A 17,464-nucleotide genomic window follows, 5' to 3' on the forward strand; every position below is an offset into this window, starting at 1 on the left:
CACCAAGGAAGTCCCAGTGAACACTTTTTTATTGTAATGCTAGTATTTTATAGGCATTAAGTTTTCCTATTATTGCTTTTATTTAATAGTCATTTAAAATGTTCTTTGGATAGGTTAGTGAATAAAAGTTCTTACACATGAGTTTATAGTCTACTTGAAGAACCAAGATATTGAGCAAACAATTTAGAGATCAGTTCCAGTCTGATATTTAAGAGGGCCAATCTTTCTTAAATATTGTTTTCATTCTACCAATCCTTTGCTCTGAAATTGAGGCTTTTAATAAAGCAGGAAGTACCAGATTAGATTAGCACCTTTTCCTCTCACTGTCTGTTCTGGATAAAATTACCTTGAACATAGCATTTTAAAGCTCTGCATTTTTTCACTTTCCAGAACTAATTTATCCTTTTTAACCTGTACAGCTTTCTACCTGTACCTCCCCATTCCAGCCATAAGCTGCCTATTTACCGGCTGACTCAGTTGCCATCAGACCTAACACGTGTAACCCTTCTGCCCATGTCCAGTTCTGCGTATCCAGCAGCCTCCTGGAAAAGTCCACATAGCAGGCGCCTCAGATGCACCATGTCTGAAGCTGATGCATCACTTGCCCGCATTAGCTGCCTTTCACTCAGTGTTACAGTCTTAGTGATGGATCACCATCCTGCCTGCTGCTCAAGCTAGAAACCTGGAAATGGTTTCCTGTCTTGTGTTGTTTTTTTATACCTTGTAATTATCTCTTCAATATTGGATCTCTTTCTCTGCATTCTCACTGTCAACATCATCTCAATTACATTAGTTGAGTTGTCTCCAAACCGGTCCATGTGTGACTCCCCATTTCCCAGTTGCGTTTTGTGTTCCATAGTTGGACTGTTTTTAAAACAGCCCCTCTGGTCAGGTCTCCTTTACCCCCAAGTTGAAAAACTTTTCAATTACATGCTTTCATTTGCCCTTAACAAAAAGTTTGTAGATCTCTACTTTTGTGTATTCTCTAACTTTCTTTTTGTTCAGTCACTAAGTCCTGTCTGACTCTCTTGCGACCCCATGGGCTGCTTCCCGCCAGGCTCCTCTGTTCATGGAATTCTCCAGGCAAGAATACTGGAGTGGGTTCCCATTTCCTTCTGTAGGGAATCTTCTGACCCAGGGATTGAACCTGCACCTCCTACATTGCAGATTCTTTACCAGTGAGCCACCAGGGAAGCCCTATTCTCTTGCTTCCCACCACCCAAAACAAAATAAATAAAAGCACCTAGGGAAACAAAAAAAACTCAAAGCCTTTCTACTAACTTATCTTTCAGGTCAGCCTATATATGCCATTTCCTAGAGCTTTCCCCCTGAAATTCTCTCCCACTTCCACCCTGAGACAACTTAAAAAAAAAAACCAACAAAAAAACCCACACTCCACTTTGATTATTTATTTTAAGGTAGTATCATATACTTGATAAGATGAGCAAAATAGTAGCAACCCTGCATACTGCGCCTCCTATATGCTGTCAGTGTTTGAAGCACTTTACATTTTTAATTTGTTTAATCCTCACAGCAGCATTTTGATATATAAATACTATCACTCCCATTTTACAGATGGAGAAGTTGAGGCATCGCAAGGTCAGTGACTTCACGGAAGCTGGGCCAGTTTAGGGGTGCAGAAGGAGCATTGCAGAGACAGAGCTTCTGTAGAAAACAGATTATAACCCCATAAACAGATACACCTACAAATTGATGTATATTCCTACAGGAAAGCTGTTGTCACCTTTACAATTAGAAGAAATAATCTTGGTTATTTAAATTGTGTAAATGTGCCCAAGTACATCAGTATTAAAATGATTATTATTTTTGATTTATTATTGATTTTTATTGATTTATTTATTGATTTTTATTGATTTATTTATTGATATTATATTGATTATTTGATTTGATTATTATGATTTATTAAATTAAAATTTAATTAAAATTAAAATTTATCCGGTATGATACTTCTAGCAAGTGGCAGAATCAGAATTCAGTCCCAGGCATTCTAACCCAGAATGTGTGCTCTTCACCTGCTTGGGCCGCCTTTGGTCTCTGAATCTTGAGCTGCATTAGTTTGCTCGGACTGCTGTAACAAAGTATAGTGAGAAATCCACATTCTAATCGTTGTGGAGGCTAGAAGCCTAAAATCAAGGTGTCTGTGGGGCTGTGCTCCCTCCAGAGGCGCTAGGAAGGAATCCTTTGTTTGCCTTTTCCATCTTCTGGTACCTGAGGTGTTCCTTGGCTTATGGTAGCACAATTCCAGTTTCTGCCAACCTCTGCGTTTTTAAGATAGGCTTTTTCTGTCAAGTGGCCCAAGATTCTTCCAGCCTTTTCCCATTACCCAGTTCCTAAGCTGCTTCCACATTTTTAGGTATTTGTTACAGCAGGACTTTGATTTCCCAGTATCCAGATCTGTTTTGGTTCCCTAGGGCTACCGTAACCTATTGACATAAGTTCAGTTGTTTAAAGCAACAGGAATTTATTCTGTCATGATTCTGGGGCTGAGAGTTTGAAATCCACATCAGCAGGATTGTTTCTTTCGCCTCTCTCCTAGCTTCTGGGTGGTTGCTGGCTGCCCTTGGCATTTCCCAGCTTACAGACTGGCACATCACTCAGATTTCTGCCTCTGTCTTCACATCACCTTCTCCATGTGTCTCTTCGAATCTTCTCCTCTTACAAGGATAGCAGTCATTTGATTTAGGGCTCACCCAAATCCAGAATGATTTCATCTCAAGATCTCTAGATAATTACAGGTGCAAAGACTGTATTTCCAAATAAGGTCACGTTCTGTGGTCTCAGGTGGACATGCATTTCTGTGGGGTACTAGTCAACCCACCACGCTAGCGTTCCTTACTCTTAGTTTCTGTGGGTTTGTTTAGAAATGAAACTCAAAATTTAACTGTTAGTCATTAACTTCTTATCTTGCCTAAGTAGAAGCCAAACAGACTTTAAAACATAGGCATAGAATCTGGAAACTTGCGCTTAATTGCGTTTTTGGCAAATATTTTCATTCCAGCCTGTCCTTCCCCGCCAGCCTGTGAGCTCCTTGAGCTGATCAGTGACTTCACGGAAGCTGGGCCAGTTTAGGGGTGCAGAAGGAGCACTGCAGAGACAGAGCTTCTGTAGAAAACAGATTATAACCCCATAAACAGATACACCTACAAATTGATGTATATTCCTACAGGAAAGCTGTTGTCACCTTTACAATTAGAAGAAATAATCTTGGTTATTTAAATTGTGTAAATGTGCCCAAGTACATCAGTATTAAAACAACTTTTCTTTGAAAGCATTTGCCATTATTGTTCACTCAGTTTTACTACTTGATGCTTTTGATGAATTTATCCTCCCTACAGCCTCAAGAAGAAAAAAAATAGTGTTGAGTATTATCTTTGATGAGCAGAATAAAAAATAGGGCTATTTTTAGCAGGACATTGACAAACTGTACATTTAGGGGAAGAATATCAGTGTAGTGAAAACTGGAAAACGTGCTGTGTGAGAAATGATTAAAGTATTTTATCATTTAAGATACAAAGAAAAGAAAAAAGTGGTAAAATTATAGATGTGAAAGAGTTGAAGGACTGTGTGGAGGAGGTGTTAGATTCATTTCAGAGAATTCTAGCAGGATGGATTGATGGAAATACTAGGTATGTGTATCTTCTCTTAAAAGGGTAAAAACTAATAGAGCAGTTTCAATCTAGAATGGACTGCCACTGTTATGAAGTTGTGAATTTTCTCTTAAGATGAAAATTAAGTCTTCTCTGTTAAGATGGAAATTCTGCAAATGCCGGCATGGGCTAATTTAGTCATCTGATAGGGACCCTTTGAGTAGCTTGTGAGTTGCTTAAGTTTGCTCTCTTAACGTCTCATTCTTATGCTCGTAAATTGTATTTCTACCCCCAAAATGTTTTTATGTAGACTATTTTTCTTGTTCCATTGAAATTTGTAGATATTTCTGTATCGAGAAAAAAGCAAACAGGTAAGAAAAAAATTTGATAACAGAGAAATAAAATTTATAACAGAGGAAAACTCCTTAAGATCGGTAGGTATCTTAGAAAATGATTAGGTTGTCCTGTCACGCTTGTGCTTGGTCAGAGCTCACTGTGTCCTTCCTGATTTGATGTGTGTGCGTGCTAAGTCACTCATTCAAGTCTGACTCTCTGCAACCCCATGGACTGTAAGCCACTAGGCTCCTCTGTCCATGGGATTTCCCAGGCAAAAATACTGGAGCAGGAGGTAACCATTTCCTACTCCACAGGCTCTTCCTGACCCAGGGATTGAACCTGCATCACCTGTGTCTCCTGCATCTCCTGTGTCTCCTGCTTTGGCAGGTGAATTCTTACCACTGAGCCCCCTGAGAATGTTTTTGTTATGGTATTGCCTTTGGAAAGCTTTTTATTTATTTATTTTTGGCTACGTCCCATGGCTTGTGTGCACTTAGTTCCCCAGCCAGGGATTCAGCCTGGGTCCTCAGCAGTGGAAGCAGAGGGTCCTAGTGACTGGACCGCCAGGGCATTCCCTGTTAATCTTTTCATTAGAGGATTCTGACATCTTTAGCATTTTAAATTGCTGTAGACCATTGTTGTCATTCAGCCATAAGAAGTCAGTAAAAATACCTATTGTAAAGTAAAATCCAGAGTAGCTTAAAAAAATGATTTTCATAAATTTTTGTGAAAAGCCTCTATCAGAGATATAGATCCTATGTCGGGAGATGCCTATTTGAAAAAGCAAAGCTAGATGATGGGGACCCTTTATTAAACCTTTTTTCTTAAAAATTTTTGTTAAGTTTGATATCCTTTTATTTATCCATGATTTAATATATCCTTTCTTCAAAATTATTGAATGTCTCATTCCTGGAGTTCTACATTTTAATTTATTTACTACCTTACTAGTAACAATAATATTTTCTATTTATTGGTCATTATGGCTCAGACAATAAAGAATCTGTCTGCAGTGCAGAAGACACAAGAGACTTGGATTTGATTCCTGGGTCGGGAAGATCCCCTGAAGTAGGAAATGGCAATCTACTCAAGTATTCTTGCCTGGAAAATCCCATGGATGGAGGAGCCTGGCGGTGTACAGTCCATGGGGTTGCAAAGAGTCGGACACGACTGAGCCACTAACACTTTGCACTTGTCAATGATGTTCCAGGCACTATAACACTTAACTCTAATAAGATGCCTTATCAGAATACCTTTATTTGCTTTATAATATCTCACAGTGACCCTCAAGACAGGTCCTGTTATCCCCATGTGCCAGTGAGGTGAATAAAACAGCTCAGACACTCAGAGAGGTTGTGTCTTGTCCACGTTCACATATCATAAGCGACTGAGCCCATTTAAAGCCAGATCTTTCTTCAAGTCCTCTTCTTTCAGCTCCATCAGTTTGCCTTTGAGCAAGTAGGAAAGTTAGACTTGTTCTTGTCAGCTACTTCATACATATTCCTGATTAAAAAAAAATTTTTTTTAATTGAAGCATGATTGCTTTACAGTATTGTGTTGGTTTCTGCGTACATCAACGTGAATCAGCCACGAGTGTACGTGTCCCCTCCCTCCTGAACCCCGCTCCCATCTCCCTCTCCATCCCACCCCTGTAGGCTGTCACAGCACTGAGTTGAGCTCCCTGTGTGACACAGCAGATTCCCACTTGCTGTCTGTTTTGCATATGGTAATTACGTGTTTCCATGCTATTCTCTCAATTCGTCCCACCCTCCATGAACTTATACAGAAATTGTGGTACGTATATACAATGGAATATTGCTCAGCTATAAAAAAGGAGCACATTTGAGTCAGTCCTAATGAGGTGGATGAACCTAGAGCCTATTATACAGAGTAAATAAGTCAGAAAGAGAAAGACAAGTATTGTATATTAATGCATGCCTATGGAATCCTGAATTCTTTTGAATGAGAGAAGAACTACCATCACATGTGTTTCTTAAAGTCTGGCGCTAGACATTAATTTGCCTTGTGGTTTTAATCAGTGACTATTCATGTGCAAGTGTCTGCCTCCATTGCAAGTGAATGGCATCTTTAGAAAGATGTAAGCAGGACAGGAAGCTGCTCTGCTCTTTTCCAGTTTGGGCTTGGATTGTCCACAGGCAAGGAAAACGATGAGATATTGTCACTCAATTAAGATGATTCCTTCAAGGACCAAAATTTAACAAAGCATTTGCACCATTTTGGTGGAAATGTTTCTAAACTGTAGTATAACATGACCCTGCTCTGTACCTGTCAGGTACTGAACAGAGTTTAAATATTTCTGGCTAAAGTTCTGTGCATGCTGTTGTTACAGTGGTGGTCTTAATGTTGACTGAAGTGTCACCAAGACCATCCTCCACCAAGTACTCACACACTCCGAGTTTTAAGGTCCTATTTCTGAGTGTCATGTTTTTAGAAATCTTTCTTTGTTGCTCTCTTCTTCTCTTCCCACTATGACAAGCTACATTTATCTACATTTACTATATTTTATCCTAAGCTGTTGTGGGCTAGGTTCGGTTCAGTTCAGTTCAGTTGGTCAATCATGTCCAACTCTTTGTGACCCCATGGACCTCCCTGTCCATCACCAGCTCCCGGAATTTACTCAAACTCATGTCCATTGAGTCGGTGATGCCATCCAGCCGTCTCATCCTTTGTCGTCCCCTTCTCCTCCTGCCCCCAATCCCTCCCAGCATCAGGGTCTTTTCCAGTGAGTCAGTTCTTCACATCAGGTGGCCAAAGTATTGGAGCTTCAGCTTCAGCATCAGTCCTTCCAATGAATATTCAGGACCGATTTCCTTTAGGATGGGCTGATTGGATCTCCTTGCAGTCCAGGGGACTCTCAAAAGAGTTCTCCAACACCACAGTTCAAAAGCATCAATTCTTCGGTGCTCGGCTTTCTTTATAGTCCAACTGTCACATCCATACATGACCACTGAAAAAACCATACCTTTGACTAAATGGACCTTTGTTGGCAAAGGAGTGTCTCTGCTTTTTAATATGCTGTCTATGTTGGGCTAGGAAATCAAAATAGAAGTTCAAGTAAAATGAGTACCTTGAATTTGAATGAAACTTGACGATCTCTTGTGAATAAGTGTTAATAAATTGAACTTTAGTGTGCAGTCTTTGTGTTATGTATTTTAACTTTCACTGGATAGATAAAATTGTCAGATAAGTGCCATTATGTCTAACATATAAAGTGTTTTTGTGCTTTTTCTTAAACAGAGAAGAAGATACAGAAAATGAAAATGAAAAGAAAATTTGGTACTACAGCACAAAGGTCCAACTTGCAGAATTAATTGACTGTCTAGACAAAGATTACTGGGAGGCAGAACTCTGCAAAATTCTAGAAGAAATGCGTGAAGAAATCCACCGGCACATGGACATAACTGAAGACCTGACCAATAAAGCTCGGGGCAGTAACAAATCCTTTCTGGCGGCAGCTAATGGTGAGTGGGAAATTCTTCTCATTTTACTTTTTCTTAGATTTTACTTTTTGAGATAAACTGTAGGTGTGAAATAACTACAAAATTTAAAAATGTATTAAAATTTTCAAGTATGACTATTTTACTTTAATTCTTTATAATATTTTCCCAATAGAACCTTGTTCATCCTAATTTAAATTAGGGACCCTATACATTTTAGTGTTTGGTACCTTGTCGTACTCGTTACTGATATTCCACAAATTATATTTGTTTTTTAATTCACAAATTTTATTAATAAACCTTTTAGGGAGTCCTGTTTTTAATTATGAGAAATGGTGTTCCTTTAAAATTTACTCTTTGCCTTCTTTTTTTTTTTTTTTTACTTTCTATTTTAGAATAATTTTAGAGTTACAGAAAAGTTGCTAAGATAGCATGGAGGGTTTTTTGCATACCCTGCAGTAGACTTCCCTTATTATCAGCGTCTTACATCCTGGCTCAGCTGGTAAAGAATCTGCCTGCGATGCAGGAGACCTGGGTTTGATCCCTGGGTTGGGAAGATCCCCTGGAGAAGGGAAAGGCTACCCACTCCAGTATTCTGGCCTGGGAAATTCCATGGACTATATATATAGGTCACGGGATCGCAAAGAGTCAGACACGACTGAGCGACTTTCACATTAGTGTGGTGTGTTTGTCATCACTAATGAACCAGTCTTGATATATTTAATAACTTATATCTATACTTCATTCAGATTTCCTCAGTTCTTATCTAATGTCCTTTTTCTGTCTCATGATCCCTTCCGGGACACCACACTCTATTTAGTCATCCTGTCTCTCTAGGATGTCACAGGTTTTCAGATTTTCCTTATTATTGATGACCTGGACAGGTTTTGAGGATTGCTGGCCAGGGACTTAAAAGAACGCCCTCAACATGGATTTGTCTCGTGTTCTTCTTCGAGTTAGCCTTGTGTTGTGGATTTTGGGGAGGAAGACCACAAAGATGAAGTGCCCTCCTCGTCATCTTATCCAGAGTACCTGCCATCAGCATGATTTATCACCAGTGATGTTAACTTGGGTCATCTGATTGAGGCAGTATTTGTCTGGTTTGTCTATTGTAAAATTACTCCTCCCACCCATACTATGGTTTGGGGGAGAGAGTCACTGTGCATAGCCCGCTTAGGCCATCGGGAGTCACAGTCCACCTCCTTGAGGGAGCATTGATCTACATACGTTATTTGGATTCCTGCACAGATCTGTGTATTCTTATTTATTTATTCAGTCATGTATATCAGGACTCATGGATATATATTTTACACTTTGCGTTATATTTTGATTACTGCTGCTGCTGCTGCTAAGTCGCTTCAGTCATTTCTGACTCTGTGCGACCCCAGAGACGGCAGCCCACCAGGCTCCCTCGTCCCTGGGATTCTCCAGGCAAGAACACTGGAGTGGGTTGCCTTTTCCTTCTCCAATGCATGAAAGTGAAAAGTGAAGGTGAAGTCACTCAGTCGTGTCCGACTCTTTGCAACCCCATGGACTGCAGCCTACCAGGCTCCTCCATCCATGGGATTTCCAGGCAAGAGTACTGGAGTGGGATGCCATTGCCTTCTCCTATTTTGATTACTACCTTATTTATTTTGCTGCTTAGTGTTTTTATTTTTATTCCCTGCTTTGTAACAAATAATGAATTATATGACATTTTAAAAAAGTAAATAGTAAACGGACTTCCCTGTACTTCTTCAAAAACTAGTAGATTTAGTTAACAAGAGTTATATTTATTCATATCTGGTAGTTGAAAGTATCTTTTATCATTAGATCTGGGTTTTTTTAATGTGTATTTTTTTCCATCAGATAAGTTTTACTCATCAGAATTCTTTGGGGAGGTTGATAATTGTACTAATATAATTAAGAGGATTACTTCCCCTCTTAATTTCCTTTTATGGATCCCAGCATTGCAATTGACAAATCCCTTTTTACTCTCTTGCAGTCTCAGCTTTTAGTATAGTAATAATGAGCCATGCTGTCCCCTAAAAAGCAATGTAGAATGTGTTTTTATCAGGTGTTGAATTAGAAATATTTTCTAGAGTGAACTCATCTGTGTACAAAATTATATATATAGTAGTATCATCTTAATCATGGGCTTCCCTGGTGGCTCAGTCGGTGAAGAATACTCCTGCAGTGCAGGAGACCCAGGTTCAATCCCTGGGTCAGGAAGAATCCCCTGGAGAAGGGAATAGCTACCCACTCCAGTATTCTTGCCTGGAGAATTCCATGGACAGAGGAGCCTGGCAGCTGCAGTCCACAGGGTCGCAAAGAGTCGGACACGACTGAGCAAGTAACACTTCATCATCTTAAGTAAAGAACAAAGCCAGTATAGAAATGGATAATTAAAATGTTTAGTGGTCTGACTGGGGGGAATGTCAAACTGAAAATGAATTTGTGGAGGCATTGGTTAATTTCATTTGAATTACCGTGTGATGGAGCACTACACATTGGAGAATGCATGAGGTACCATGCCAAAACAGTACCTGGGTTATTGAGGTACTTAAATTCTCTTCCTCTGAATAATCAACTGGGTGAATAATCAGTTTTTATCACTAAAAAATAACTAATTAGCATAGTAGGATTATAGTTACTTTCTGTTTTATATTTTTCAAATTTCCTACAATAAGCATGTTATATTTCATGTAATTCAGCCTGTGATGTACTTTTAAAAATTAGTTAAACCTTTTGTAATAATCAGAAATAGAGCTTTGAGCATTAGGGCGCAATATATTCTTAGAGATATGTGGCCACAGCCTGTGGACAGCTACCCTCTTAGTACAACTGAAGTTAATTTAAATAAGGTAAAGTGTACCTTGAATTTATTGGTGAGATCTAGACAACAAGTGACATTTTTCTTCTCTTTTTTCTCCCCCCTTCCCCTTTTTTTTGCTAAGGTACAACCAACCTGGTACTAAAGGTGGAGGGATTCACAAGAATTGAAAATTGATGGGGAAGAGAAGGGGAAACTAACATTTTTGAGTACCTACTGTGGGCCAGGTGTTCATCTAGATGTTACACAAGCCTTTAATCCTCTCAGCAACTTTCTAAGGAATGTATTGGCAATGAATTAAACATTCAGATAGAAGAATTTCCTATTAAAACAGCGGTCTGCCACCATTATCTTTATTTGCTCTCTCTGGGAACCAAAATCTTGGCTATAATAGTTTAGGAGCATCCAGTCCAGGTAAATACCTAAAATAATATCTAGTGGTGTTCTTTAATTGGGGGTTTTATGAGATTAAAAAAAACAGACTACTGGGCTCCTGAAATAGCCAAGAATAATTTACAGTATCTTATTAATGATCTCAGAATCCCAGCTTATCCTTATGACTTTTCTTTTTTAACCTCACAAATAGCATAAATACTTTCACATTTTCAGCTCTCTGGTTGTTATATACATATATGTCCACTTCAGGAGAGTTTAATTCATTTTTTTGGTGGGTTTTTTTTTTTTTTTTCTGAATATTTTTTCTGTTTTTTTCCCCTAATATTTTTGAAATTGTCAAATATACAGAAAGTTAAAAGAATTACCCAGTACATAAGCCTACCATCTAGATTCTAAAATTTATTATATATTTGTAACTGTAAATAGTTTTTTTTATCATATACCCTTTTGGTGATTGTGTTTTGTAATGCTTTATTCTGCTTGTTTGAAAGAAGTTTATTTTTGGAATAAATTTTTTTTCTGAGAGGAGATGATTTTTAATATTTGGTAGGTTAATTCTATTTAATTTTGAAATATTCCTGCAAAGTATAGACTACTATACATGTTTATAGAGGATGCATATTTATTACAGATCAGATACAACCTAGACCAATTATTTCTTCTGTCACCCCCTTAATGTTTTTTTTTTCCCCTCCCACTTTTTTGGTGTGTTTCTCTTAAGGCTGTGAGTACTGTAGGTCTTGAGCTGAAAATACAGACATATACACTGATAATTATTTGTATACTTGATAGAGTGGATAACAGGATAGACTATTAAAATTAGAACCTTTATAGAAAATCAGAGACCTTTGGTCATCCTACCTGTGCTTTCTACCTAATTTAGGTGATCTGATTTATAGTTGTTTTTTTTTTAACTCTATCCTCATTATGTGGCAGGGTGGAAGTTGGTTGAATGTGTAACACTTTGATCAGGATGGAGCTATATTTTAAAGTAAGAAATAATATGGCTCTAAGAAAAGCAGGTAATTGGTGAATAAATTTTCTTTTTCCAAATAAAAAATTCTTTTCACAGTAATTGAGATACTTCCATTGATTTAGTGTATATAGCAAGAGTAAATGCATTAGGGTTAATAGGAACTGAAAGCAGTGTAGATGTATAGATAGGTAAAAGGATATAAGGAAATGATGTAAAAAAAGGATCCTGGGGTGATGGTGAAGACAGAAAATATATGTATTAGAATTCCTTCTGTTTGAAATTGTCCTATAGCTGACTTAGATGTTTCTATAATCACTGACTTAGAATTCTTATAGGATTTAGGAGCAGCTAAGGTGAGAGAAAGAAAGTAAGGAATTAACTCCAGCCATCTCAAAGATAATCTTTTAAGCAGAGAGGTCAGTGTTTTTCACTGATGACTTGACAAGGTTTTTCTAATCCTAGGAAACCTACAATTTAGGAAACACTGATGAAAATGAGGGTAGAGAACATTTAAAGAAAGGAAATGTAAACAAAGAAATTAAAAAATCCCAAAAGAGGTACCATGGGTGCCCAGCTTTGGCGTTAATGTTTCTTCTTGTTCACAAACACTTTCTTATGGGAGTACAGTTTAGCAATTCTGAAACTGGTTTACTGTGAATAATAGGGTTAACCAAATAAATAGATACATTGTAATGAAAGCGACTTCTGTCAGACAGTGAACTTACAAAAAAACAACAGAGCCATGCTTGAATGAACCACACACCTACTCCCCGCTACACAAACACAGATAGATACAGAAATAATAAAGATGTATAGATACGTAGGTTAATATACGTATATACATTCCCTGGGTCTGTGGTGATGAGAGAAGCAGTGACACCCCACTAGTAAGAAGAACACATAATGCCTAGATCACGACTTCTAAATCTCTTTCTCCAATTAAAAAAAAAGTTAAGATTCCTTGAGAGATGGTATATTCTAGGGCTGGGGCAGAGAACACCCAAGGTGAGCCTGGAGCATCTTGTAGTGTTGGAAAGTAAGGAAGGAGGGAGGGGAAGTGTGTTTAAAGGATACAGGACTCCCCTGGAAAAGCTCCCAGTGGCCAAAAGCTGGACCAGTTTGAGCAACAAAGTAAAACACGATAGTATTGTATTATGATGTAAAGAACGTCAGTATCCAGGGATCTGTGTTGCTGTACCTTGTGGTCTGCACCCATGTTATGGTCTCACTGCACCGAGGTTGAGAGGAAATTAGAGCCATTAGACGTTAGTGACTTTCAGAAAGCTATGGGATTTCAGATAGAAATGTTTAATGGGCTTTCATTTTCTTATTTTACGGTGGAGGACCAAAGGTTAAGTAGCCTGCCCAGCTCACACAGTTAAGGCAGATCTGTACTAGGTCATGGGTCTCTAGGTTTTTGTCACTGTACCACACTGCGCAGACTGTGGGTCTGTGTCAGCTTACAGTTTTTCTTATATGGCAGAGGATATTACAGTTATCTGTAGCAATCTCAATTTTAAAAGACTGTTTTCTAGCTGTGAAGATAACCAAATTGGTCAAGTTCTCTTAGGTATCAAACTGTTACTGGTAATCTTGATCCTTGTTTCAGAGTTCTTAATGCGTTTAACAAATTTATCTTTTAATAGCTTGTATTGAAACTCTTAGGTAACACTTGTAGTACCTTATACTTGGTAATATGGAAACACAATTTTTTATTTGTTTTATTATAGAAGAAATTTTGGAATCCATAAGAGCCAAAAAGGGAGACATTGATATTGTTAAAAGCCCAGAAGAAATAGACAAGGACAAGAATGAGACTGAGACTAGTAACTCCAAAGATGCTGAGAAAAGCAGAGAGGAGTTTGAAGACCAGATTGTTGAAAAAGACAGTGATGACAAAACACCAGATGACGTCGATCCCGAGCAAGGAAGATCTGAGGGTAAAGACATTACTTGGTTAAAAAGAAATATTTCATCAGTTTTATTTAGGAAATCTCCAATTTTACTTGCAAAATGAAAATGAGGTTTTTGTTTTTTTTTTTTTTATTACAAACAACTATTTAATTTTACATTTCTAAAGAGATTAGTGTATCTTTCCTCCTTATGTATAACCATTGTAATGAGTTTTATATATTGGTGGATTTGCTATGATTTTATATCCATATCTCTATACTTCTTAATAAGGTACGATTTCCCTATGAGATTTGTTGGTGAAAAATCACTGTTTTTCTATCAGAATATACACTTTTGGGTGATAAAAAATGTTCCTTCTTATGTTGACTACTTAAACATTCTTAATAATACCAAATATTCTTAAATACCCTTTGGATTACCTGCTGCAAAAATATCCCAGAATCTAATTGCTTCAGTATGGCCATTGAATAGAAGCCAGGTTTTTTGGTGCTCATTCATTTTCAGTAGATGACTGAATGTGGCCATTTGTCCTCTAGCAATTTTAAAGGGTATCGTTAAAGTTTTGTTGTGCATTTTACTGTAGAGCCAACAGAAGTTGGGGATAAAGGTAACTCTGTGTCAGCAAATCTTGGCGACAACACAACAAATGCTTCTTCCGAAGAGACTGTTCCCTCTGAAGGGAGGAGTCCCATGGGGTGTGTCTCAGAAACCCACGATAGCAGCAACATGGCAGAGAAGAAGGTGGCATCTGAGCTCCCCCAGGACGTGCCAGGTACAGAGGGCAGTGTATCAATGCCTCTGTAATGGGGGGAAGTCCTTCCCTTGAGTAGTGAGAGCTGAATGTCACCTAAAACCTTAAAGTATGTGTTCATCATGCTGCTTGCTTACATCAGTGCCATCCCTGACCGCTAAATTGTCACCTAACATTGGGAGTTTGACAGATGTTCCTGCATTTAGTGCTTGAAACTCATCATAATCTTCATGCTTTTTTAAAGTTCATTTAGCTGTTTTTGTTTAATAGACTTATTTGTATATTTTATCACCAGACCATAGTGGCAGATATTTTGGTTTTAAGTACTCACGTGCTAATGGCTCAGTGTTGAATGATTTGACCGTTCCAGTTCTGTACGTACTAACAGATTAATTTTATGTTTGCATGTGGTCATGTAAGTTCCTTTTTAACAACATTTCAAACCATAATACTGTAATAGAAAACCATTGTCATGCATTTTGATATGAAAATGTGAGTTAACCAGTAATACTTTAAGCTTATTAAAATTAATACTCAGAGTAAGTTATATCACATCAAGAATGTTGTTATGCCTTTCCTTTTGCCTTTTTTAAAAAAGAAAAAATTTTATCATAGGAGCTTGATGTATTTTTTTTAATGTATTTTTTTAAGAAGGCAAATTAGAAAATTAGATAAGCAAAATAAGAAAATACTGGTGATCCTATGGAAGGTCAGTAATTGTAGTTAATACTGTGATGGAAACCCTGAAAGAGTTCTTTTTTAGTCCTTCTGGTAGAAATGTAGGGATAGCTTATTGTGATTTGAACTTGCAGTTCCCTGGTGACTAAGGATGTTGAACACCTTTAGTGTGTGTGTGCATGTACGTGCGACTGTGTGCACACGTGCTTCTGTGTGTGTGTGTCATTTGGATACCTTCTGTTTTGAAGTGCCTGTCAGTTCTTTTGTTCATTTTCTATTACGTGATTTCTTTTTTTGTCTGGTTGTTGCATAGACTGGGCTAGGTTCAGTCCCTCTTCTCTATCCTGACTGGAAGCAAAAGTTTCTGCATTGATTTTTTAAATAATGTTAACCCAATCTCATATTCCTGGAATAAATACAACTTTGTTGTGACATATTTTTGTTCTTAAATATTGTTGCATTCCATTTTTACTATTTTAGAATTTTTGCATCAGCTTTCATGAATGAAATTGACATGTAGTTCTCCTTCTCTGAACTGAAGGCAATGGCACCCCACTCCAGTACTCTTGCCTGGAAAATCCCATGGATGGAGGAGCCTGGTAGGCTGCAGTCCATGGGGTCGCTAAGAGTCAGACACGACTGAGCGACTTCTCTTTCACTTTCACTTTCTCCTTTTCTGATAATGTCTGTGTCAGGATTTGATGCCTAGATTACGTTGGGCTTATAAAATGAGTTTTTATTTTACAATTTCCCACTTTTCCTTTTGTCTGCAAGAGTTTCTGTGGGTGGGTGTTGTTTATTCCTTAAATGTTTGCTAAAGTCTTTTGGTCCTGGAGTTTTCATTGTGGGAAAGTTATTGTAGATTTCATTTCTTTGGCAGATAGTGAAGTATTCATGTTTTCTGTTGATTTCTTGTGTCAATTTTCTTAAGTTTTATTTTTCTAAGAATATACCATTTCATTTAAATTTTAAATTTTACTGACATGATAACTGTTTTTAAGTGTCTATAGCATCTGTAGTGATGTTCCCTTTTTTCAATCCAGACATTGGTTAAATCATTTCATGAGACTATTAATTTTTATGAGTCTTTTAAAAAAATAACTTTGGGATTCCTTTTAATTTCTTTTCATTCTTGTGAGTTATTCCTCCCTGCCTCTTTTCCCCCTTAACCACTCTATTGAGTTATAATTGATACACAAAAAGCTGTACATATTTAACATATACAACTTGATGAGTTTGGAGATAAAGATGTACCTGTGAAACCATCACTGTAACCTGTGGCATAAACATCTGTCACCTCCAAAAGTTTCTCATACACTCTATTAAAATTTCTTCTTCTCACTTAATGGATGCTTTCATAACTTGCTGTCATCAAGGCTATACATTTTCCTCTGTATACTGCTGTAGCTTCACTTCACTAACTTTAATATGTTATTTTGTCTTTATTATTCAGTTTAAAATACTTTCTGATTTCTGTTATATATATATTTTTAATCCATTGCTTATTTAGAAATCTGTTGTTTAGCACCCAAACATTTAGAGATTTGCTAGGTATATTTTTGTCATTGATGTCTGGTTTGACAAACCGGCGTCAGAGAACATTCTGTGCATGATTTAAGATTTGCTGAGGCTTGTTTTGTCTCCCGACATTTGGTTAATATTGATAAACTATCTCATATACACTTGAAAGAAAGTGTTAATCACTTAGTCAGGTGTTAGACACGCGGTCGTGTCACTCAGGCTCTTTGCAACACCCTGGACTGTAGCCCGCCAGGCTCCTCTGTCCACGGTTCTCCAGGCAAGAATGCTGGAGCGGGTTGCCATTTCCTCCTCCAATATGCACTTGAGACATATATTTTTAGTTTTGGGGTACTGTACAGAACAGTTAGGTCAGGGTTTTCAATTGTGTTGTTCATGTCTATGTTTTTGCTATTTCCCTCCCTCTCTGCAAGATACTTGTAAGTTACTTTTTTTAATGTGTTGCCTTTTTATCTTTCAAATGTTTTTAGTTTTGCATTATATAGTTTGAGCCTGTGTTATTAGGTGCACATAATTTTTATTGTTGAATTAACTTTATCTTTGTGAAATACCCTTTATTGTTAATAATGTTACTAAATACAGTAGCTTTCTTTTGATTAGCATTTGTATTGGATATCTTTTCTAGAATAGAAAGATACTTAAAAATAACCTGAGAAACTCTTTTTAAATACATCTACTTTAGAATTTTTTAGAAATATATACATACACATAAACATATACATATATGCGTATGTATATTTATTTATTTCAAGCTGTATTTTGCCAAGTCTTGTCAGACAGCACTGTCATTGTCTTACGCTGGATGACATTATGCAAAGGAAGAATTACAAATCTGTGATCTAAAATTCTAAAGGAATGAAAACATAAGAAAAATGGACAGATTTCATGATTTCAAGTTGGGTATGATCAGTGATTAGAAAGATTTTATGTAGCTGAGACTGAAGTTTAATCTGAGGTTTGGGCTGTATTTTGAGAGAGGTTTGTAGACATCACTTTAAA

General features: G+C 37.4%; 1 protein-coding gene across 16 annotated transcripts in view; it reads left to right on the forward strand.

Annotated features, from left to right (window-relative positions):
* Positions 1–17,464, forward strand: part of BPTF (bromodomain PHD finger transcription factor) — a 135,733-nt gene that overhangs the window by 49,534 nt on the left and 68,735 nt on the right. For 11 of the 16 annotated variants that reach the window (XM_025279818.3, XM_025279801.3, XM_025279807.3 and 8 more), the window contains exons 3-5: positions 7,200–7,423; positions 13,314–13,523; positions 14,081–14,269. In XM_025279818.3, the coding sequence (XP_025135603.3) occupies positions 7,200–7,423; positions 13,314–13,523; positions 14,081–14,269 (623 nt within the window). Of the gene's footprint in view, positions 1–7,199; positions 7,424–10,403; positions 10,626–13,313; positions 13,524–14,080; positions 14,270–17,464 lie in introns of those variants that run through there. The other 5 variants (XM_025279808.3, XM_025279810.3, XM_025279811.3 and 2 more) reach the window with 2 other exon arrangements.

This window comes from Bubalus bubalis, chromosome 3 (assembly GCF_019923935.1).
Source record: "Bubalus bubalis isolate 160015118507 breed Murrah chromosome 3, NDDB_SH_1, whole genome shotgun sequence".
NCBI lineage: Eukaryota > Metazoa > Chordata > Mammalia > Artiodactyla > Bovidae > Bubalus > Bubalus bubalis.